The sequence below is a fragment of the Betta splendens genome, chromosome 22 (assembly GCF_900634795.4).
Source record: "Betta splendens chromosome 22, fBetSpl5.4, whole genome shotgun sequence".
In the NCBI taxonomy this organism is placed as follows: Eukaryota; Metazoa; Chordata; class Actinopteri; order Anabantiformes; family Osphronemidae; genus Betta; species Betta splendens.
In genome coordinates this window covers 12,436,994-12,462,702 of record NC_040900.2, presented here as the reverse complement: position 1 = coordinate 12,462,702, position 25,709 = coordinate 12,436,994, and the positions used below count along the sequence as shown (strand labels likewise).

Genomic DNA, 25,709 nt, shown 5'->3' with positions numbered 1-25,709 from the left:
TCCTCCCACCTGCCCTCTGGTGGCCATATTTGACAGATTTAGACGCTGTCCAACGGCTGAAAACTGTTTATTTTTAGTCAGATAGGTATAAATAACTGTGATATATAGTCTTAGATATGCTGTTGTCTTTTATTGCTATTTTAGGTGCTATAGTAGTAGAAAACCATTAGACATCCACACTAGAAAATTCATCACCTTTGTTATAATTTTGTCCTGCTACACTTCTTCAAAACTATCTTTTTTCTTTGTAAATGTTTACCAATTGTGCTATGATTACATAGAGGCTAGAAGTTGCTGAGGCCTCTATTTACATATTAAGATATTCATCCTGAAGTCATTTATTTTCAGACAGAAATAAAAAATATTTCCTTTTTGTTATTCATTAACATTGTTTTTGTAATACACACATTTTTCCATCTCTACATTACTACACTGTTGCAGAGATAAATTCATTTGAATGTAACTATGCCATTTTCCAGAAGACCCCCAGGAAATAGGCCTGGGTTTAATAAAGTGGTAGTGTGTGTTAGTTGATGTAGATGATTTATAGGGATTGCCAAACAAAAAAGATTAAGAACATAATGTTCTAATTAATAGAAATCACATAAAATGTCATCTATAAATGCTTAAATATATATAATATATAATGAGATTTATTCAAAGCATGAATTTAAACTGTCCAAAGAGAAACTGCTTTGAAGTAGAAAATAATTCCTATTAATTAACAATCAAACAACCTTAGTGTGAATGCTGCACTTACATCACTGTACATATATTTGTTGTTCGGCTAATCTATATCCCTTAATGTACAACTGTGTCGCACCAGAAAGCAAGTCTCATGAGCTCCAGCGCGTGTGTGGGTCAGTGGCAGAGCGTATAAAAGGAGTATTGACCTGTCTGAGCGGACAGACAGACAGCAAACATCCAAATAAGCAGAGACAACAGTGGGCTCAAGGCAGGCAGGAAAGAAGCACGACTGACTGACTGACTGACTGGCTGCTTATTTATTCTGTGTGAATGAGAGTTATTTGATTTCATGTCTGGTCATCCTGTTCTTCCAAGGTCATATTTTGCAATGGACTCAGACAAACACCAAATAATGATGAATGTGAAGGAGATAATTGGTGTGAGCCATACAGTACATTTATGTGTGTTTGTTATCATTTATCTGTTCATTTCCAACATAACATCTCACATATAATCTATAATGCTATTAAAAAAATAAAAAGTCAGGAACTATTTCAGTTCATTGGATACAATTAGTAACAGAAGTGGAGCAGGATCCATACGAACCCAGCTTGGTGTCGGTAGGAGACGGGCCACTTCTGCCTGACGCCTGCAGAAGGTGATGATCCACACACGTCTGGACAGATCGTCAGGTGAGGTCTGGTTTGATGTTTCTGTAACTCTGCCTTTCAGTTAGTGGAGCTGGTGAAAGTTCGAAGCTTCCAAATCAGTGCTTGTCGTTTGCAAAGGCTTTTTGCTGTGTTTTTGTGACGTAGACCAGATGTTTGCTGTGGCAAAAAGTAACCCTGAAACCTTTTGAAAAGTCATTAAAGTTACAGATCAGTTTTTTTTAAATAAAAAGAAAATTTGTTGTTACAGAACCAAGATAATAGTTCTCAGACTCGTGGCAAGTTTTATAACGAAGTGGTTCTCTGCTTGCTCTTTGCCTAAACACTCTGGAACAGATGTCTTGTAATTGCATTTTATTTTATTTTGTTTTACAAATTGGTTAATTATTCCCATGTGAAGAACAAGTGTCCAGATATGGAATCACACCAGATTTCTAGAATATCAGCATTTTAAATCCATAAAATTGAATATAGCCATTTCCACTGATTGATTCTTTAATTAAACAGCTTAGTTTGTTTTTCTGTACCTGTTGACCCTGGACAGGTCCACATAGACCTAACTGCATGTCGTTGGACTGGGGAGCCAGCGGAGACTTAAAATAGCATTTGTCCACACTGTAAAGCTAATGAACCACATACTGTACTCTGTCACACCTGTCATCATGGTTAAGGAACCAGCAACTTCTAGGTGGGCCTGATCTCAAGGTAGAAAAACAGCCTCACGAAGTGGAGAGAAGACGCAAGATTTTATAATACAGTAACACTATTAGATCACATCAGCTCAGAAACGCAGACCGAGTGACTAGTGAGTTACTGTATAGGACTTTAAAAGGGAACGTTATTATTGTATGTGGAAGTATACATTTGAATTCCACGTCGCTGTGAAGTAAATAATGAGAGTGTTTAGCAGAGTGTGTGTACGTGTTTATTCACTTCCTTCATTTCCTCCTCGTCTCTTCTTTTTCTGCCTCTTCATGGTGGCTGGCAAACAGTCAAGTGACCCACAAAGTGGAATTAGCATCAGCAGCCAGAGGCCGAGCTGCTGGTTTATTCTCGCAGCACCTTTGTTTACATTGTGCTGCTTCATTGGAAACTTTGGGTCGGAAAATAATGAGTTTCAAAACATGGTACATCACATTTCTATTTTGTTATTATTATTACTATGGGTTTCTTTTACTTTTTTTTCTATAGAACTTGGATAAACTTTCTTTCCAATTATGACACCACCAATATCATATCATACAACAAATCTCCCCTAAAACTAACGGGGAAGAGCCACTGCAGACTTCCTCTGGCTGAACTCTTTCCATTAATTCCGCCCCAGCTCTTTCATAATATTACATAAGGTTATGCTGCCTGCACACATTTACTCATTGTTGCATGTTTGCCAAGCTCAGGGTTGGGGTGAGAGGGCTGCTAATAGAGTCCAGCACACCATGTTACTTTTTGTGATTGCTTTTTTCTTGTGTACACAGCTTCCATTCTCCTCCAATAAAATCCTGTGGAGAAGTGGACAAAGCAACTCAGACGCTCCACAGTCATTTAGGGGAACTCACCGTTTCATGCTCAGTGTTACAGCCTCTAATATAGAAGTGACCCATCTGTGTCCAAGGATCACCTAATCTAACATTGCATAATCTCACTCTGTCAATAAATTCTGCATGTTGCCCCCAGAAAGACAAGTCGGCTGAACTCCACACTAATAGTGTAGGAATCAGCAAATAAGCCTTTTAGGCAGTGGCTGCTCTGTGTGTTATTCATAAGTTTCATAATGTTGCTTTACAGATCGATGACACAATGGTAAAATAACATATCTTTTCTAGCATCAACAGTAATAATGGGTTTGTGCTTATATTTTAACAGTGTTTAATTAAAGTTTCTGTATCTGATACATTAGTACGGTCAGTCTGTTCTCAGCCTCTGTTTACTGAATACACATCGAGGCTTTAGCAGCAGATCGAGTGAATCCAGTGAAAGCGCTTCGTACTCAGAAGGTGAGTCATACCTGGAAATGATACGTGGGATCTGAAATACTCGAGGGAATGTTTGCACATTCGAATAACTTTACTGGCAGAGATGCTTAAAAAACGTCAATGGGTTCTGACACTCGACTGTTGTGAAATCTCAGCACTCGCCTGCAAATAATTAAGCGTGCCTTCATTTGACTACAACAGAATGTTCTGCAGAGTTCAGAATTCTTTGAGGGGATCCTCAAGTCTGTGACAATTAGAGAGTAGATCCATTTTGTTGGGAAACTAATAAAAAACAAAGCAGGGACTCTTCATTAGTAGCATCTTCCACTGCACAACAACAGCTTTTGGATTTAGACCAGTCGACAACTGACCTGACAAATCTCTACAGTTCCAAATCAATTTTTGAAATGCAAGAAACAATGTGGACGTATGTAACAAATGTTTCTTATCTGACAGAGGCACAATCGACAGAACTCAACCTTCTACTGACGTATTGACTCGTGAGACAATAAGGATTTCATGATGCGTGTATTCTTCTGGAGTTTCACAAGTGGAATCAAAACTTCCTTTGTGAATGCTCAGATTGTATAACTAAATCCAAATACTGGGGTGAACTATATTTGTGAGTAATATTTTTCTTGGCAGACATGTTAGATTCATGTTAATGGGTTCTGACAGTCCGCGTTGTGAAATGCACTTATTGTCTGTAAACAATTAAGCCTCACTCACGCACCCACTCATCTTCTAACACTTGGTCCTTGTAGGGACACGGCCGTGCTGGAGCATGTCCCAGCTGTCAATCAGACCAGAGGCGGGTTTAACTCGCACAGGTCCAGGCTCAGTCCATCACAGGGACAAACTGAGGCTCTGACAAATGCTGTGGTATCTCTAACTAACAGTTACCATCATAGAGGTAGATTCTATCACATCATCAGTAGCAACAAATAAATGAATACACAAATAAAATGTGAACTATTGAGAAACCTTTTTTGAAAGTTATTCCTATTTTGTAATATTAATGATAATTTATCAGTAAAAGGTGATAAGATCCTCATCACGAGTTGGAGTTTACTCAAGAGCTACAACAGGTAAACAACAAGGTCAGTGACTAATTCACATCGACACTCTGACATGTTTAAGTCAGTGACCTGTGAATTGAAGAGAATAAAGAAATGAATGGAAGCTAGAAAACCAAATGTGAGTCTAACAGGACACAGGACACTGATCTCTTCTACAGTAGGACAGAGAGAACTGACATCAAGTATAAAGGAGAAAAATCAAAACCTCCTTCAACAAAACAGTATTCGAGTCAGACAATGAAAGTTTAGATCTTATACTGATTAGCCTCAACATGAAAGATTCAAAGTTAAAGTTAGGAAGATCCAGAATTCAGAGTTTTTCAATAAATTATCCTACAACTCAAAAAAAGTAGAAAATACAATGATGTTATACTTTAAACACGTGACCACAGACCATTTTCCATTGTCTCAGCTTAGGAGCTTAATGGATGCTCTCCTCACACAATAATACTGGACTCTGAGGTAATTATGAAGTTCCAAAGCCTCCAGAACCTTTGAGGCCATAAGCTCAGGATCACCACATGACAGGTTGGTTCGGTGACAGGAGATGAGTCGCAGCCGATCTTACCCGACCCACTACCTCACAGTCAGACCTCCTGGTTAAAGGCACGTTTCATGTCTGGTAGCAGGTTCCCAGAGTTGGTGTCTTCCACCTAATCAGCTCCATTGTTCCAGTTTGTGCTAAGCCTATTTAACCGGTCTGTTTGCTCTGACTCGTTGCCAGATTGTTTGTTGCAACCATGCAGAAACTCCCAGCTTGTCCGGTCCTGACTGCTGAAGGTACTGGAGGCATTGTTCTCCACTTCCAGTGGCCTGGTCAAGTTCGCTTCATTTCATGAGTGGTTTTTGAACTTTGGATTAAGATTCTCAAAACAGACACTGGGTTGTTCCACAAAATAAAGTTTGGGTCAACTTGACTTGTTTGAGCAGAAGTCCTCCTGGTTCCGTATTTGGGTTTAAACATGGTCTGATGTGACTCAGCAGATGCTGACACAGCTACTGTGTCTTGCATATTCTCAGTTTTCCACTCACCATCTTACATGTTGGCTTCATCCCAAACGCTGTGGCAGCAGCAGGAAGGAGTCCTGGTACAGTAGGTTGATCCCTGGGGTCTGAGTTTGTGTGTGTGGGGTTGTTTTTACAGGTATGTGATGGGTGAACCCTGCCTCCACTCCAGGCTCCAGTCTGCCCACAACCTTTGAAGGGTTAAACGGTTCAGGTGATTTCTGTTTGTGTATTTCGAGGTTTTAAGTGGCAGCTAATGTCATGTTGAAACACACAATAAACAGAATCCACTGCCCACATCCAGGTATGAGGCCAAGGACCGTGTGTAGTCATTGATTGCAATCACAGTATCAACAGAGAGCAGGAAGTAAAACGAGTTTTTTTTATACTTGGTTCAGATGCAATGAACACATACTGCACTGACCTGTTTATTCCATTCACCGCTAATAAAGCTGTCCAACAATGTAAAATGCCTCCACACAGTCAGAGGAAGTTCCAGCGGAGATAAGAAAGATACAAAGAGATTTTATTCCCAAATTCAGAAAACTTGGCAGCACAGTGAAGTGAACAGTTTTCCCAGAAGACCACGGTGATGATTTATTCAGGAAGTCTCACAAGAGCCAGTGAAAACATCGGTTTGGACAGATGTGGATACGTGAGACATTGCACTGCTGCTGCTGCAAACTGATATCAGCTTCAGTTGAAGCTTTGCTCGTCTCCATAAAACATGCAGACGTGGTCTGGGGCTCCCAGCTGCGTGTAACGGCCAGCGAAGGCTCACATGCTACAACATAGAACGATAGGAAGGCCTTCTCTGCAGGTTCAAATGCCTTTTACTTCTATTATGTTTTTATCACGTTTCTATTATTCACTTTTTCCTTTTGAACTATTCCAGGTGCTCCTTTATAGGATAATCACCTACTGTAGCAGTGCGGTTTGCTTCATCGCCAACAATTCCAGGGTAGTTCCTAGACGTTGCATTGTCTACTTAACATAATTACAACCTGAACCGTTTAAACCCAGTTCAGTAAAGTAGGACACGAGTAAAAGCGGTACAATTAAGCAGCGCTTTGTTCCTACTAAAACTATTGTTATGGGTGTGGTTGAAACCTAAACAGAAACTACTTTGCCTTTGTTCTGGGAAACCTGAAGCACATAAATTGGAACAAGATATAATTGTTTAAATTGTTGCAATTGTTTGGTTTTATTGACTTCAATGAGTTGAGTGAACTCCCCGAAGTTCATTCATTCAATCAATCATTTGAGAGGTAAAGTCTCAAATCATCTGTATAAGCTATACAGGAGGGAATTTTAACGAGACATAGAATGAGGAGTAACTTATTATTATTAATGACTTACTAAAAGCTGCATATTTAAATTAACATTAACATTTAAGACAATCTTGATTTCTGTTTTTGGACACAATGACCCGATCCCTGATCCAGGTTCAGTTCTTGTACCACCTGAGCTCACGTTGCATGTTTCCTCCTCCAATACAACATTTAGTGAATAACATCATACATAATAAGAACGTAGAACGTAGAACATACAGTACTTTCCATTTCCCAAATGGTGAATAAAATGGTATAAACACGCGCGCAAAGGAAAGGAAATAAAACGTGAAGCTGCTTTGTTTAAGCGCTGCGAGCGGAACCGACTGGAGGGAGGAGGAAGGAGGGGACACAGAGCGTGCAGCGCATCTGACGTCAGACTCTCGCTCCAAAGATAAGTGGGAGGCTTGCAAGCAACTTATAATGCTCGTCCTTTTAAGAAGAGTGGCCGAGTTCTGCGGCCAGGCGTCGGTGCGCGCACAGCTGAGCGGCCGCGGGACACCGGAGCAGCGCAGACAGCCCGCTCGGGGGACGCGTACCCGAATCAGACCTTTCATTTGCTGCACAAAGTCTGGGGCAGATTATGGATCACGGTGGAAACTATGAGGAGAGCGACTGAGATCTCCCACAGAGCCGTGCGCGTAATGAACGACAGCCTGAAGTAAATCGCCAGCGGTCGTATAAACACAGAAAAAGGAAATGGTAATGGCGAGTGAGGATCTGCTTGTGACACTACAGATACTGCCCGGATTCTTCTCAAACTGTCTCTTTCTCGCTCTCTACGACTCCGTGGTGCTCGTGAGGCGCGTCGTGTCGCGGCTCAGCTGCTCCAGCTCCGCCGCGTCCGGACAGTGGCGCCGCATGTTGACCTCGGCGGGGCTCCGCTCCATCTGGAACAGCTTCCTCCTGGACGCGCACAAGCAGGTAGGCGCGGCGGCGACGCGGACGGCCGAGGCGAAGCCCCCAGCCGCCTGCCGGAGCGCAGACCTGCGCGCGCTTGAACTGCTCACGCGCTCAAAGTGCCGGTGGTCGCGTTGTTTCCTCATTGTCTTCAAGTACAAAACAAAACTCGTTCTTCCAGTTTGCGCGTGTGTGTGTGTGTGTGTGTGTGTGTGTGTGTGTGTGTGTGTGTGTGTGTGTGTGCGTGTGCGTGTGCGTGGGAGGAGATAGGCAGTTAATCGTAGGTCGTTCCCCTCCTGCTGATCAGCCAGGTGTTAATAAATTATCTACAGATGTCACGTATTAAACCGTTATTTCCTCTAAAGCAGCAGATTGTTATCACTTTGTTTATTCCCCTATTTGCTTACACTTCTGTCACTGGTGAATCGGCTGCTCCGTTAAATACATATCCAATAACGACGCTGTGCACAAACATAATAGATGATTCGAGGTGTGGCTCAAAATGAGTAGTGGCCGAGCATCACTGGTGGAGATGAGGTGAAGCCTGCTCTGCCCTTCCTTTGACCCGCGTCTGGAAACGCTAGCGTCGAATGGAAGTAAACAGATGTTTAAGGGTTCAACATGTGGATTGTGTGTAATTGTTACACACAGGTATTTTACACAGTCCTGCTTTGCTCTCGTTGGGACAAGTTCAAATAAATTTGGATCGTAGCGTGTTGTATTACATTGCGCTGTAGCACGTCTTACCAGAAAGTGGGTCACCACTTAATGAGAGACGATCCGTCGGTAGATAATAAACTATATTCAGAACAATATGCACATTAATGAGGCTAAGTCAGACTGGATTTATGCGTTACTGTGTAAATGCTTGAATGGGAAGAGGAGCATTTCACAACCTCTTCAGTGTGTACATCTGTGGTTTTTGGACTGGTCACATGACACTCGGTCAGTAGTGACGTGGGAGATTTCATGTTCAGTGGGACGGTGACTTTACTGCCTGGACGCAGCCGGTGCAACAGTGCAGCTCATGAACTGAGGCTGAGGTGACGACAACAGAACTCACAGTCTACTTTTATTTTGTAGGTGAAGCTTGGCTGTGAGGCCCCCAACTCCAAGGTGGTCCCTGTTGGCCCATGGTGCAGTAGCAGTATCACTAATGTGACTAATGTACCGACCGGTGCCAGGATCCAAAACGGGCACGAGTGCCACCTTCTGGATTTCGAGTCCTCAGATCGCCCCCTGGTGGTGAACTTCGGCTCAGCCACCTGACCCCCGTTCATCAGCCATCTGCCAACCTTTCGGGAGTTGGTGGTGGAGTTCAGTGATGTGGCTGATTTTGTGCTGGTGTACATCGATGAGGCCCATCCGTCCGATGGCTGGGCCGCTCCGATGGGCCCGTGCACTGTGAGCGTACGGAAACACCAGAACCTGGAGGAGCGCTTGGGAGCGGCGCGCCAACTCATCGAACACTTCTCGCTGCCGCCTCAGTGTCAGCTGGTCGCTGACTGCATGGACAACAATGCTAACGTGGCTTACGGTGTTTCCAATGAACGGGTGTGCATAGTGCAGAAGAGGAAGGTCACGTACCTTGGCGGGAAAGGCCCCTTTTTTTACAACCTGAAGGATGTTCGTCAGTGGCTGGAACAGAGCTACGGCAAACGGTAGAGGAGCGTGAGGACGGGAGTCGCTTTGGTTTTAATGGCACGAGAGGAAAATCGGAAAATAATGATCTCATCTGCCAAAAAAGTCAGGAAAAGTAATTAATGTTGTGGCACATACTATTTTTTATTGTCTAATCAGGCCAACGTTTTGCACAGAACACAAACCTACACTGATGCTTTTCTTGGCAGCAAACTGATTGGAAACGAGTGGACGACGCCTTAACGCCTGCACGTGCTGCTATGACCATTTCCTTTATTTAAATTAAAAACCAAATAACCCAAATACGGAAGAAATGACAGTTTCTTATTTTTATAAATATGTTTTATAGAGAATTGGGTTTTGAAATATTTGATTAGCTTCATTGTGGTCATTTGTTTCTATGCACTATGTAAAAAACTTGATTTCTAATATCCATCTTTGAATTAATTCTGAACCAGCTGGCCACTTTTCAGTCGTCACAGACATATATAACTTCCCAGTCTTTATGGAGCCTGAACTAGGTTTAATGTGGCTTTTAACACTGACCAATAAAGATATTTTATTATAAAAGTAACAATTTTTTTATTAACATTCATGTCATAAATCCAGTAATAATAAATACCTGTGGGAGCAGTTAAAACTTTTCATTTCATGTAAAAAGATTTGATCAGGTTAAACCAAGACTTTTGTGTCAGGTATGGGTCACAGTTTAGTACAATACAAGTACGTACAGATTGACCTCTACGATCTGTAATGTCCCTGAACCCCTCATCAGAGCTGAAGTTGAATCACAGTTGCACTGCACTTTAAAAACAAAACTCTTATCTTAAAGTCACATGACCAATGTAGAGAAGAAAACCCAATAATTTATGGTGTATTGTGCTGTTTTATAAACAGATGTTTCACAGAAGTCGGGATGTTGATGGCAGTGACATCATGACAGTGGTTGTACTGCTGCAGTGAAGAAGGGATCCACTAACTAATAGAAATGGAAGCGAGGAGGTAAATGGAGCCTAATTATTCCTCCTCCCTCCAACACAAATTACTGACTTGCCAAATGTAGGAACCAAGTGAGACAAACTCAAGTCATTTCCACCGCAGTAAAATTAATTTATTGGTTGATAGATTAATATTAAGTTTGACAAAAAAGGTCAGTGTGAAAAAGCCCCATTAAATGATGCTGGCTCATGCTGCCACCCTGAACATGTGCATTATTTGGGTGTTTTGTAAGAAAGTGCCTTTGCTTTTATTTCAGCCTTGAGCTTTTATTGTGTGGTACTGTAGGAAGATGGCCAGGGAGGAATGACTGGTGTCTTTTAAAATGTATTTTTCTATTACATTTCATAATGTTGCCTAAACTATTTCACCAGCATCGCTGTTGCGCAGCAATTTGTATTAGAGAGCACGTGATTGACCTTCACTGAGGATGGATAGTATTAAATGAACTTTATTTGAGGTAACATACATTCTAAATGGACCTGAGTTCATTTTTGATGTATGCACAGGCACTACAGGGTGTTAGGTTTACATTTTCTAGAAAGCATTTAAAGCGATACTTCACCGCTAAAAAGCAAGATGTGTTATGAATATTTTACATTTTATTAGCCGAAATGTGCAACAACATTTAACATCGATGGTCTAAGTCCAGAGAAAAAAGGGAAAATAGAAGTAATATTTGTTGTGGTAAAAAATGGTCATATCCTACAACACCCAGAATGCATTGCACACTGGCAAATCACCTGAGCTGCAGTGATTGGACCTACCTTTCGTTTAGCTCCGCCCCCTCTCAGCTTGGCCATTGCTGGGGCGGGTTCACAGAAAAACAGGAAGCACTAGTTGTAGTCTGCGAGCACATGGCAAGAAGTCCTCTGAGAAGTTTCAGAGGACTTTTGCAGAGGAATAAATGATCATTTCTCTGCATAGAAAAAATGCAGGAATCTAATTGTCTCTTCATTCTTAAATATTACCTGCCATCGTTTGGGTCAACCTCCATTGAAAATTGGTGAAGTTTTTCTTTAATGATGCATTTATGTGTTTTACAACAACAACTGATCACCGCTGTCAGCTTTTCTAAAACCGGTCTGGAGACGGAACAACCACAAAGCTTACAGTAGCTCAGCTCTGCGAGCCAGGGCAGAAGGTTCAGCAAACGAAGAAGAAAACAAGTAACCTTAATGATTGACCCAGGTTAAAACGCACCTGGTCACACGATCCTGGAATACTTGATGAGACACAGAGATGTATGGGTGAGCTACTAGTCATGGTTTAGGATACAGACCCCTGCTCAAAAACTCACTTAAATATTGATAGGCCTGGTCTAGCAGCAGATTTGTGCTTGCTGGAGTCAGCACTTGGAGATGGAATTATTGAACCCAACATGAACAACTGCAGCTGTGTTGGAAAATAAGCACTATAGTTCACAGTGGTCAGAGAGATGTTTTAAAAAATGATGATGGTTCACGTTAAAGTGTTTAATAGAAAATGAAACTAACATTTTTGGCTGAGCTCAGATTCAGAGGTTGTTTGATTCTGGTGAGATCAGATCATTAAATGTGGTTAAAATTTGAGTTTCTATGTTTTCTAAAAACATTCTTATCTGTTGATACTGGTTTGAAACTTGATCTATCATTATGCTAAAGCTTCATAGGACACAGGTGGTTTGTTCTGGTCTCAGGGGCAAAGGTGCATGAATGAAAACCTTAGATGAAAGAGTCTCTGACTCAGTCTCTGGTTGGAGAGTAAACTGCACCTTGTCACTGTGAGACAGAACACAACACCAGCTTCCATTTTCATTCTGTTAAACTTTCCTTGAAGAGAAAAATAAATGAATGTTTGCTGCTGGAACTGCTTTACATGTTGTCTTCTTGTCTTGGAGGAATTGTGGGTTTCAGTAAGACTTCAGGCACTAAAACATAAATTCCAATTCCAAAACAAGAAAATAATAATTTTGCAACACAAAGATAACCTACTGCAAATGTAACAACAACAACCATAATAATAATAATTATAATTATATTAATATGCGTACATACTAATATTTACTAATAACTATACATATATCACAAGTCATCACTATTCAAAGTGTGTGATTTTGTCTGATCTTGTACCATATTCACAAAAGGAAAACATTTTGTTAGAGTTTGTAAAGCAGTGTAAGGCTTTTTGACATTTGTCTGAATACAGATTTATTTCTATCTACAGTTAAAGCTCTGTCCTCGTACGCTCAGACCATTACTGGTACATCAATCCACTGTCCCACATTAAATAGAGCGTGACTGGTTGCAATGAAAATACATTCTTATCATGGTAATTATATTTAAGACTCCATTAACCTTGTTCCAAAGCTGTTAAGACTCAATAACATTAGTTATAGAAGCATTACTTCATCGTTATTACTGTAGCAACATGTTCGAAGCCACACTTTTAATTTTACAGTACAAACACATGGTAAACAATTTGGTTGTGTCAACCTTGTTTTACTAAACCTATTTATTTTACAAAACATTTTTTTACAGTTTATCTAAACAAACATATTATAAATTGATGCCGAGTAATAAAACATTATTACATTAATCAGTCTTTTTTTTCAGCTGCTGCATTATAGTTGAAAAAATATTTAAATAAAGAGTGAAGTTTCTCTAATTTTAATCAGTCATGAAGGTCAAATTCAAGTAAATGATTAATGTGAGTTAAATGTTAACTGAAGTGGAGTCAAACATTATATCATTATGTTCCACACATTTATAAGAAACCAAAGCTAATATATACTAGTAATGTTTCATAATAGGAATTCATGAATGAATATTATTTAAATCTAAAAAAACCTAAAATTTTAGAATTATTGCCAAAATAATTCTGATTTGGAATCTGTCCCCATTTAAACAAAATGAGTTAGCGTTAAGGCGACTCTGATGCTGCTAAGATGAGATTGTTGTTGGCTTCTGTTCACAGTAAAGGTGGAATGAAGGTACTGATGTTGTCCAACGTGGCAGTTACTGTGAAGCCGTGGCTGCTTTACTTCAGTACACCTTTTTATTCCTGTATCACATATATGAGCTTTGGATAATAATCATAAAAATGAGATTACTGTGGCAGAGTTCACCCTGAGCTGTTGTGTATCTGCAGTAGATCAGCATGAGCCCGTCTGCATGAGGTGAAGGAATCTGCGTGTGTGTGACGTCAGTGGAGGCGTCTCCTAATTTCCTGTGTTTTTTCTTTTGTTTATTATTGCAGAAATCCAGTTCATGATCTTTCCTTCAACTGAGTTAAGGCTTTTTTATGTTGTAATCACATAATTGCAGAATAGGAAGAATGGAAATTGTTCCCATGGAAAGAATTTGAAAGCTTTACTTACACTGCATACTCTTATTTACAAAGGGCTTAGCAATTGCTAAAAGGCCTTTTTGACCATTTATATTAGTAAATGTGACATTATTTATAGGTGTACAGATGCCATCATCTGCTAAGATATTTTATAACAAACATCAGATTCCAGCTAGGAGTCATTTAAAACATGTGCTCCACAGTGTTTCTGATTAATTACAATGTTTAATATCTGCTTTTCTTACATGGACATTTCTGTGTGTACGCACATTTCTGGACAGTTGTGTACATACAAGTTAAAGACATGAGATGTAACCTTTGTTCTTTTAATCAGTTGTATTATAAATATGCTTCTAGTTAATGATTTTGTCCTTTGGGAACTCGTTGTACAGACACTTCAACAAGTGGGAGACACTTTAGTGTGTCTATTATTGAAGCCATGGCAGTGAGGGTCTGACATCAGCTGCTGCGCTAGCGATCCCGTTTCCCCGACACGATGTACGACTGCATAAAGACAAGTGACCTGTGTAATGGTTTCAGGCGATATTTCACCTTGTATAGAAATAATGAATGCTTAAAACCAGGTTTTTAGGGACTTTTGAGTAAATTGATTTCTTTTCTGCTACGATGAAGAAAAGAGAGGCATAAGTCAGTTTGCCCAAGGACTACAGTATCAATTCAGAGAAAAAAAGAAGGTTTATTTATCAAACTGATGGAAAAATGGTATAAAAAAAAAAACAGTTATAACACAAAAAGTGAATCCCAACAAGAAGAGGACTTAACCTGCACATCATCGAATGACAATGTCAAATAATAGAAAACAGAAATGGACAGTAAAACACTGTCAACACAAGATGTCATCTAATGATAATGTGGTGACAATACAATGATTTAAAGTGACCAGTCCCACTAAAAAAAATAGTGTCGCTCCGTTAAAGCCCCGTCCCATACAGCCTTTTGTCTTCTGTCTGTGACATAACTCGCATCTTTATTCTCTTTCCAAAAGGAAATAACACTGGTGTGACCCAGAACAAGAAAGCCATGATACAGAAGGAAGGGCACCTTGTATTTGTTGGACAACTGCAGGTAGTTAAATATTCATGCAACTTTAGAAACATCTCTGCTTAGATCTCTAGACTAACAATACATGTTTATTCTTTATGAATATCAATATGATTCTCCACATTCTAATTAAAGTCTTTCTCTGTGTAAATTAACAGTTAATAGATTTTGTCATGTCAAATACGTTGATAAACCATATGTTCAGTCTGTACAATAGAGGTACTAAAAATTACAACTGTCATGGTATATGTACAATTTCCTACCTCAAAAAGTACAACAGCTAGCATGTAATAAAATATGTAAACAAATTTCTTGTTTTTTTTACACAGTTTTTTGACACAGTCGACTGTGACAGCAGATAGAATTCACACTTTCACCATTTGATTTATTTTGTATACATATTTGTTAACAGTGTTGTAGAACTGCATTTGTCTTCTTCCTGCGCCTCCATAGAAAAAGAGTACAATAGGCAATGAACCGACATACATTGCAAAAAGATAAAACCACCACTGGCTGTGCATCAGAATAGAATAGAAAGTGTCTCAAAAGATTGTTTTTTATTCCATGATTAACATTTTTGCATGTTCCAGAAACAGGAGAGGGCTCTGATGTTTTGTCTTTAGGGAGAACATGGTCCAGGTTGAACACTGTATACGGGACGTTTACTGGACTGGACTTTACTGTAGAATCATGACAAGCATTTTACAATCAGTTGCTTCTTACCAAGAGAACCAGCTACTGCTTCTTCCCACAAAGTGAGTCATTCGGTCAGACAATGGTAGTAATTGTGGTGAATCAGTCACCAGAGTGAAAAGATTTTATGAAATCTGCTCACATGGTTTCATTTTATACACAGAAATAATTTCTTTTCTTACTCCTCTTTTTGTCATTTTTTGTTTTGCTCAAAGCAAAAATAAGTAAGTACACCACACTTGTATTATGTATAAACCATAAAAATGTATCATAATCTGATACACGAGTCCTTTTTTACTTTTACTATGAGCATGTTTTTGACCCCATCGTTTGAAGCACTACATGTTGCTCACATGCGGAGGATGTATGAGAGCATGAGCCTTTTGTAATCAAGGATTTTAGAAAAGAAACTTTGTTGTAATGCCAAGGACCACGTAGCTCTAAAAGTCACTTAGGAGAATGGTGTAGCCGTGAGATAGTTCTATACTGATAATGTCTCTGACCAGATAGAAGAGTAACATCTCTAAAGTTGCTATTTAGCCTTGTCGTTATGCTTACAATAGTAAGTGTGCTTTATATTACAGTACATATCATCAGTTTGACTACTCAGCACAGTATAAGATAATTCAAGTTCCATGTTATACCATCATTTGTCATAGCTCCTTACAAGGAAACTGATAATGAAATGTTCTCTCTGAGCTTTCTTTCATCGTCCTCTCACATTCTTGAACGTCTCACAGTCACACATAGTACTCCTTATCCTTGTTTTTCTGTTTCTTGTTGCTGCCTTTCAAGCTCTGCTGTTTGTCCTTCATGACAGCGCCATTGCTCTGCACGGCTGAGTTGGTTATGTAGTTCCTGCTCTCGTCCACCTGGTAGGAGCCTTCATCCCTATTCCTGTACTTATACATGGCATACAGAAGGATGAGGATGCACAGGGCAGCGGCCGCCACTATTCCGATGACCATCCCGGTGGTGCTGCTAGATTCACGGACCACTTCCGATGGCCCTGGGACTCGCCTGACGCCAGGTTCTGTGGGGAGTGCTGTGGGTATATTACGGAACATTGGGGAGGTTATTATGGGCCCCTCAGGTTGGTACTGTCTACCTCAAAGGATGTGGGCAATGGAAGCAACGCTAGGTCGGGCTGGGGTTTTAGCTCGCGGTTACTCGTTTTTGCCGGTGCATTGTGGAGGGTTGCGGTGGAGGCAGAGGTGGCGGTGGTGCGGCTCTGGTCGGCGGTTAGTGGTATGGTGGTAGTGGTAGTCCTACTCCCATCTGGAAACTGACGTTTTGTTAGGTCTAAAAGTCTTGGGCGTATCAGCTTTGTAGCCACCTTCAAAACCTGATGTGGACAACGTCTTATTTGTTACCAAGGAGAAGGTCGAGTAAAAATCTTCATCATCAGTAGGGGGCAGGTTAGACTTCAACGCTTCCCCAGAGCCATACCCCGGTATCACCAAGCCATCATCATCACAATCATCGCTGCCTCGGTCCGACAAGCAAGGTACCCCCGCCTCACTGGCCTTGGACAGGGACTCTTTGGTGGTCTCAATAATGGTGAGGAGTGGGAGGTGGGTTGAGGGTGTGGGAATGAAGGGTGCACGAGGAGCTACAGGGGTGCGCTAATGGATCCTCAAGTACTGGGATGACTAACAACTCCTGGGTTTGGAGACAGATATGCACTTATGTTAGAAAGCAGTTTACGGAAATGTATTTAATAGACACATCTAAATAGAAAAAAATACAGGCAAGACTGAACCAAACAGAAACCAAAAACTCAGCAACTTTATTTAAAACTAGTTAGATCATGCGCCAACTGTAACTCTGCCAGAGAGAACAAAAGGTTTAAGTTATTTTAAACCTGAAAGGTGCATTATGGGTTTAAATATAACACACTTTCTTCCCTTTTACTTTCTATTTACTAAAATAATACTATAATCGTATTAAGGTCAACATAAATTATTAAATGCTTGAATGACACGAATAACAACACTTAATGCTGTCATAATACAAGATGTAAAAGGTAAACACTGTATTTTTCATCTTAAACCTTTTGTTTTTCATGACAAAACAAACAAACAACAACATCTTAGTTATAGTTCTACAGATACTTCTTGGTGGAGCTGCTCTGGAGGTAACCAATTTTAGACTGATCGATGTTCAAGGTTCAGGTTCTTGGTCCAGTAACTCACTAAGATAATCATTAATGTCTTTGTATATAAAAGACAATGTTGGTGAATCTGAATAGATTGACACCTTTTGTTATTATTAAGGCTAAACACTCAATTAATATGTTTAAATCAAACTATCTAAACTAGAAGACAAAAAATTCTTATACACATTTTTATTGTATCAATCTTTACTCAAATAAATATAAAATGGTGCCCAGTGGTTTCCAAGACCAAATTAAAGTGGGTTAACTACACATCAGCAGGAATCAGTGCTCATCAGGACCACCATTACATCAGCTGAACTTTGTGCAGCTCTGTGACCAAGAAAACGTGTTTAACCATAACTTTTTTGTTTATGTGATGTCAATGGCACAAAAACACCTGGATGTTCAGTCTTTGCATGAAACTCACCTGGGTAAAAATGTTCAATCACAAAATGTCTGAAGAACAAGTTGATGCAAATATATTGCCGAAATAATGTTAAATTTAAATTCTTCATGCACAACCTGCCACTGTCTGTTTCTCTAATATTTCATAATTCATGGAGATGGGTGCTTGGAAATTGACAGTAAAAATGATTTAAAAAATTATCTTCTGAGGAAGATTGTTTTTATATTAAAGTATATTGGTACAAAAAGGAATGTCCAATTTCTAATTAACAGTAATTGAAAAAAATCATTAAATAGCGACGGTAGATGAAAAATTTTTGGCTTTGCTTAAGTTTTGCACCTGTTTGCAAAGTCTTTAGTGAGATGTAAATACTTCCATGTGGTAAGTATAACCTTCATTTGGTGGACACCACCACCAAAGATTAAAGTTAAACATTTGGGAAAAAAACTGAATCCCATTGATCCTATTTATATTAATAAATGTCTTATCATGGAAAAGTTTTGGAAGTAAAGTGCCATTGACATGAAATCTTTACAAAACCACTGCATCTCAACACTAAACCTTTGATGCACATTTCAAACTTTATAGTTGCTCAATAAAACACAACACAGGTAAGTGACTTCAATCAACAAACACAAGCACAGAACATGTGTCAATCAAACAAAGGACATTTTAAAGTATAATTTCAAGTTTTTAATTTGCAGTTTGACCAAAGATGCAGTTTGCAAGATTTTACAGAAACCGTCCTTCATACAAACACATGTAGAATTTTGTGTTTACATATCGCATTTTGAATTTTGACAAATAATTTCAGAGATTGATTCTACTTAACCCTGTCTCCTAAAACATTTCTTTACACAAAAGCAATGGCAGCTGCTTACATGCAGCACAAATGAATCAAAACATTCCTGTAGTTTACTTACCTCCTAAAATATTCTTTAACATAATCCATTAAGATTGAACATAATGTTTAGTAGACAGGGCTGGTTTGTTGCATCATTTACTTTGTTTCTATGTGATTTGTATTTTGTCTTTATTTTACATGTATTTTTGTCCCCTTTATAAAATTGCTTAATTTAATATCAAGCATGTCAATCTTTGTTACACGTATATATTAATAATCATTTGCATCTTATAAACTGCATCTTGAATAAAATGTATCGTATGTATATTGTCAACTTACATCAACAAATTGCCCACATGATTTAGGCATGAAGAAAAGAATTAATAAAGGAAAAGTTTTGTAAGACTGTCGGATAGCTGCTTGGTACCGTTAAATAACATCTTTTCCACTGTAAATTGTTCTATCTTAAACATGACGGTACAGGGAGGCAACAACACATACATCCACACCACACAACATAAAAAATAAACACCATAATTCTGTTTTTGATGTTTTCCTTTTCTTGATAAATAATTAGCTTTTACAAAAAATGTGTATCTACACCTTGTTCCATTGCAATAGACTTCAATAGTATCTAAACTCTATTCATGTTACAGTTTTTGCTTAAATCATCATTTCTTCTGTAGTTTAGAATGGATGGATGACTTTATATTTAAATATCTCTAAAGACAAGGGAGAAGGTGAAGAAGGGGTGGGACCTATGAACATATTACATAGGAAATGAGGGTGATGAGGGTGACAGTGTGAGTCAGTTGCCATGTCCATGTAAAGGCAGTACGAAGCGGTCGGGCGGCATTAGAGCTTTTGGCTGTAAGGAAGGGGTGGGGATATACAAACAATGAGCAATATACATGCCCATCTAGAACAGAAGAAGTCTAACACTGACAAGTCTGACAAACCCTAAACTGCAACTTCTTAGCCATGCAATTCATTTGTTTTGTCTTACTGGTAAGATACTGTTCAATATTTAAATATATATATATATATAAACACACACATATATATACATACATATATACATACATACACATACATATGTATATATGTATATATATAATGTGGATCTATGTGTATAAGATGTGGATCTGGAACTGCTCCATCTACTAATTTGTGGGCTTGTTTATATAAAAATATTGTATAATATAGAAAAACTGTCTACAGTTGTTGACTTAAAATTTGTGTCTTAAGTATTTTAATCCAATACTTGTAAGAAATGCATAGCAAGAAAATCAAAGCACAAGTTAGTCAGTGAAGTCATTCCAAATCCGAAAAACTCAAATTATATCAAAAATATTTCACATTGTGATTTAAATCTTATCTGACTGTCCAAAAAAGAAAAACAACAAACATTTAAGAAAGGCAAAACTCAGAACCAAAACGCCAGTGATCAACTGGGTAAATACAAAATTATGATCTGTTAAAACTACCAAATGAAAAATGTTAAGATGAAAAAACAAAGCCATTTAAAATTTTGCACACACTACAACCAGATGCACACAATAGAAAACAGATACTGCTGAGAGAGGCACTCAACTGGGGGAGGGTGGGCTTCTCTCTCATGTGTTTCTTGATGACATACTGTATCTATCTGTAATGTTAGACTACTAAACAGAAATCAGCCGTGCAGTCTGGGTGTACATCAGAGAGGGAGACGTTCTGGCTGACAGAAGGTTATTACTACAGCTATGGTTTGGTCTTGTTTTAGTTATAGCGCAGGGTGTCGATGCATGCTTAAAGTAAGTTGCATTTAGGGAAAGTAGAAAAACAACACAGCAAACTGGGGTCAAGTAAAGACTGACTGAGGGTTAGAAAAACAAGAGAAGACACCATGTCCCAATCCCTCACCTAATATTTGTCAACACAAAGTTAATTTAAACTTAATCTGTAAATGGATAAGTAAGAAGAATTTCCACTGTGAATGTACATGATCAGACCAATTCACCCCACCTTCACCACCAACAGAAGATAAATTAAAGAAAAATCATTAAGATGTAGTATAGGATTGGGACACAGCTCAATAGCAGAGGAACGAAAAAGTAAAATAAATAAATACAAAACACATATAATTAATATTGTACCACGTATTATATGTTAAATGAGATTTTAGTATCAAAAGTCATGCTTAAAGCTGATATCCATGAAGCTAGATTAATGGCAGATCTCCACCAAAGACCCTTTTTAACGAAAATATTTAAATTGTTGAATTTTATGTAGGAAAATTGTGTCTTATTTTAACATAACTATTTAGCTGCTGATACTGTCAACTGGTGCAAACAGTGAAGTTTGGTCAGATGAGTATTAAACTGTTACACCACTGTTACACTGATACCAGCTTTAACCATGTGGTGTCTTTGAAATTAGGAGTCCGTATTTTTGTTTAAAGGGCCCCTATTATGCAAAATCCACTAGACTGGTAAATACTTAGTGTATACTTATTGGTTGGGCTGGTTTGTAGACACGATGAGTATTGGAATAGCACTTCCACCTCTTTTCACATTGTGCTACTTAGTCTGATCCGTCCAGAAAGAGCCCAATTACAATTCCTCTGTTATAACTGTATTAGCTGTTATGTCGACTGCATGAATGGCTGCCGCCTGACACAACATTCTATATAGTTATATGTGTCATCTGTATAAATATAAACATGCCCTGTGTCTTTTAAAAACATAAGATGGCAACATCTGTGTTATTTCAATGGCTAGCAGTGTGCTAACAGCTAGCAGTGCGCTAACAGGTACCGCTAAAGAATAGCAGCTAACAGATACAGCACATAGAGTGAGACCAGGCACAGCTGTTGCCAGTTTGTGAGGTGCTACAGTGGCCTGGAGTCCTCCAAGCTGTGCTGGTCTCTCCTCTCTCCCTCTCAAGGTTGCACTGGGCTGTGTGCTGTGTGAGGCAGGCCTCACCGCACCTCTGCCTACATTATCGCTGCTAGTGCATGATTAGCTGTTATCTATAACCAGACTTTCCTAGTCTTTTGTATATACTGTATGCTGCAGCCTATGTAGGCTGGTGGATTTGGGTTATGGTGAATAAAAGTCAAACATCTACAGTATGGTAACGTTTCTTTGTGTTCCATTTGTAGTTGTTGTTTTTTTCTAGCTCAGCATCATAAGTGTTGCTTACCTCATCAGCTGTAGCATGTATAACGTAGCATTTACAATAGCAATACAATGTAAATATAGTAAGTATGTGTCTTAGGAAGTGGCACATCCCAGTTAACTGAGACTGAGTATGTTTGTGTTACCAGGGCAACAGGGAGGACACTGTCCTGACCTTCCCTACATCATATGCGCTTGTGTAAAGAGGCAAGTGGGTCAAGTCTCATTTGCATATTAAGTAACACTCCCTGATATTAGCTTGTTTTTAGACAGGCCAATATTCTCAAACCATTATAGGGGTTAACTCTTAAGCATAATAGGGGACTTTAATCATGCCAACATGGTTTCATGTACATTACTGTAGGTAGAACTGGAGACAAATTCCATAAGATGGCACATAGAGAGATGTGAGTAAACCAAAGGCTGCCTAGAAAGCAGTAAACGGACACTGAATGATACAATATCTTTTATCAATGTGCAGTTTTTGATTCTTGAAGATGGAACTGTGCTATTTCTGCATGCATACAAATATAGGGTTAATTAAAACATTTATTTAATATCATCATTTATTTTATTTTAATAACATTTTCTCTATTTCTCTATTTGGCCACATGCTTTTCTACAACTTTAAATATTAAAAATGGAGGTGATAATAAAAAATGGGCCATGTAATTCAACAGCTGCAATTTAAACTAGTAGAATACATGGCAACACCACAGAAACCAGTTTTTATTGACAGCACTACTGAAATAAGTTATACAGGCCTCGAAGAGAAGCATCGGTGTCCAGGTACTGTAATTAAAAATGAATGTGACCCATTTGATCTGTATTAAAACATGCCCTTACATTTCAGCTATAGTTTAATATTATATTGTTTATACATGATCTAACTTTATCTGTTTGTGTTGTAAACACCTCCATTTCGTCTCAGTCGGTGGTTTTCAGTTTCAGTTCTCTGTCACTGTTTGGCACTGAGGCTAAGCAGAGCGTGATTAGTATACTAAGGGCTGAACTGAAGAGAACATCATTCTTTGTCTCACTGTCTGTGTCAATGCCAGCTGATGGGCATGACCACATGGTTACAGCAGTGGCTTCCCCAAGCCTGGCTCTCAACCTGCCAAGCTGACTAGATCACTCGACATTAACTTAAAGAACACAAGCCTAATGCTAGAAAAGCTGGAATGTCTTCTCACTTTTATTTTATGTTTTTTTCCCACCTTAGATTTGCTGCTTGCTTTAAACCGTTAGGTGGTTAAAGTAAAACATGTGTTACCTAGAAAACTGTCCAGCAATGGAAAACATTTATTAATGATTAATTTGTTCTCTGGACATTATTATGGCATTTTATTTGTTTGTATGGTAGAATAGAAAATTTGTAGAATGTGGTCTCCAAGAAGAATATTACAGTAACTCGGTTAGAACTACTATGTGCCATCTTATGAAAATAACAGAAAATATGGACACGAGACGAAGAACACGATCACAGGATGGTTTCTGCAGATGAAGAGACAAACAAACCAGAGACTTAAGGCAAAAGGCAGCATGGGAGTAGACGGGCGACGATGTCGCTGCGACCGCAAACAAATGTGACACAACCCAAATACAGATGCAGACAGCGCAACGAATTCTGTTTAAATGTGAAGTGAAGGACCTGTCAAAATTCATGCAGAAAGAAATAAACACAAAACTTCCCATGAGTGTAAAATACGGCAAAAACAATCTTTTGATGCAACTTTTAATTGACTAAAATACAGTCACAGCAGTTTAGAATTATTAATTAACACATGGTGAAAAGAAAAGGCTCTAAAAACTGTTTTTGTTTTTTTCATGAAGTCCATTTAACAAGTAACAAGAAAACATTGTTTTTGCCTTCATATTGGCTTTAAAAATAACAAGAATGTTGATTTTACAGGGTAAATGATAGAAAGATGCATGTACCCCAGACTATGTAAAAACAATGAGGCCGAAATACAAGAATGCGTCTTTAGATAACTGGCGAATAGACGAGAATGATGTTGAGGACAAAACAAAACAGGAAACAGCACTGACTCCAAAAAAAAGTATCGAGACCCAAGTCGAGGCATGCAGCTGTCAACGTCAACGTGATGTTGGGGTCAGAATGGTGGCGTTTCTGTGTAAACAGGACTAGATGACTGGGTCCCTGACTTTGTCTGTCTGATCTACATGAATCTCAGGCTACACACCACAGCCTCTTACAAAGTCTTGAAACAAATTGGGAATTACCTTAAAAAGTGGTAATTATTGTCATAAATCTAATTTAATTTAATTATAATGGATCAAAACTCGTCAACTTCTAAAATGCTAAATAGTCTATTTTAACATTAACTTAGGTGCAAATATTTTAACCTGCATGATAAAGATAGACTTTAATAGTATTAATAACACAAAAGTTTGTATTTATTATCACTGTGAAATATTTAATATTTATAGTTAGAAACTGCTTTACAACAACAGAAGCACTTTTAGAAAACTGCATCTACTGTAAGCAGTTAAATATTATGTAACTTTACAAACATTAGAAACTAAAATGTGTTATTACCATAACAAAGGGTTTTGGTTGCCATTTATGATATGGAAATTCCCAAATTCTTTCAAAATGTTTTTTACCTAAACATTTTAGAATGTTTCAATATTCAAAATACAGAAAAGACAGAATAACAAGTACACCTAAAGCGAATGTATGACCCAAAAAAAGGAAAATATTGTACACTGAAATTTAATCATATCTGTTCTCTATTACATGTACTGTAACAACAAAAAGTCAAGTCAAGGATGGAAAAAAAAACAAATGAGTAAGAGAAAAGTCAACCACACGTTAATATGGCTTTGACAACATGCAGCGTAAAAAATTAAATGTTCAATGGTTAAAAATGCAAATCAGTTAAGCAGCGGATGTCTGGAGCTGGACTGGACCACAGTGTGACAAAGTGACACGATGAGCTGCAGCAGTGCAGACAACACGGCTCAGCCAACATACAGATTTTGTGCGTTCCTGATAACGTGTTCCGCCCTGTGTTGTTCTTCCCAGCAGACAAAATCTGTATGCGTCTTGGAAAACCCCATGTGCAAGTGTAGCTCATGATGTTAACGGCTTCCTGTGATACTGACGTCAACTGCCAATTGGCTTAATTTGTGACTAACGTAACAGTTTGAACTTATTATTTCCTTGAATCGCCTAATGCCGTCTGATGCGGTTACTGTCTATGAAGTTACACTTTGTCTGACCATGGGGATGTAGAGCCTGGAGGATACACTGATCCTGTGGTGCAGATGAGTGGAAGCACACACAAAGCAAGCGAATGCAAACTAACCTAGCCCACCTGTATGGCCAGTTTCACACTCCTCCAGGTCTTCGTCGTCACTCGAACACTCTGCAGACGACCCCTGGTCATCTCCCGCATGCTTTACGGACATGCGTTGGTCATCAGAGATCACATCCACAGGAAGATCCGATACAAACAGACACCAGCAAAAACAAGCCAAGACATATGACACCAGTTAAATGGTACAGTAATTTCACCAGGACTAGTGGTGGAGTAGTTTGAAGAATCATTCTGACAGCTTTTAGAGCTTACACATAGTCTAGGCAAGTTTACTCAATAAGATCTGGTGCCTTAGTAGGACAGGAGAGTCTCAGAGTCAGACTTTCTAGTCTTAAAGCACAAGGTTATGTGCAATCATCACTGTTCCAGCAGCATGTCTTATGTTTGAGCTAGTGAAAAAAGACCTGACTGCTTATTTCTCTGCCCCAGGTGGT

At 38.9% G+C, this 25,709-nt stretch overlaps 2 protein-coding genes across 19 annotated transcripts in view; one reads left to right on the top strand and one right to left on the bottom strand.

Annotated features, from left to right (window-relative positions):
• The first annotated feature begins 7,137 nt into the window (after window positions 1–7,137).
• On the top strand, window positions 7,138–12,128 carry dio2 (iodothyronine deiodinase 2). Its single transcript, XM_029139034.3, has 2 exons — window positions 7,138–7,667; window positions 8,727–12,128. The coding sequence occupies exons 1-2, from the start codon at window positions 7,443–7,445 to the stop codon at window positions 9,306–9,308; spliced, it is 807 nt and encodes a 268-aa protein (XP_028994867.1). The 5' UTR covers window positions 7,138–7,442; the 3' UTR covers window positions 9,309–12,128.
• Window positions 12,129–14,280: 2,152 nt separating this feature from the next.
• The window catches only part of nrxn3a (neurexin 3a), a 78,412-nt gene continuing 66,983 nt past the window's right edge, over window positions 14,281–25,709 (bottom strand). For 9 of the 18 annotated variants that reach the window (XM_055506059.1, XM_055506062.1, XM_055506056.1 and 6 more), the window contains 2 exons: window positions 25,264–25,354; window positions 14,281–16,407 (listed from right to left, as the gene is read on the bottom strand). In XM_055506059.1, coding sequence (XP_055362034.1) covers window positions 16,103–16,407; window positions 25,264–25,354 — 396 coding nt within the window. In that variant the 3' untranslated portion in view covers window positions 14,281–16,102. The other 9 variants (XM_055506060.1, XM_055506061.1, XM_029138985.3 and 6 more) reach the window with 4 other exon arrangements.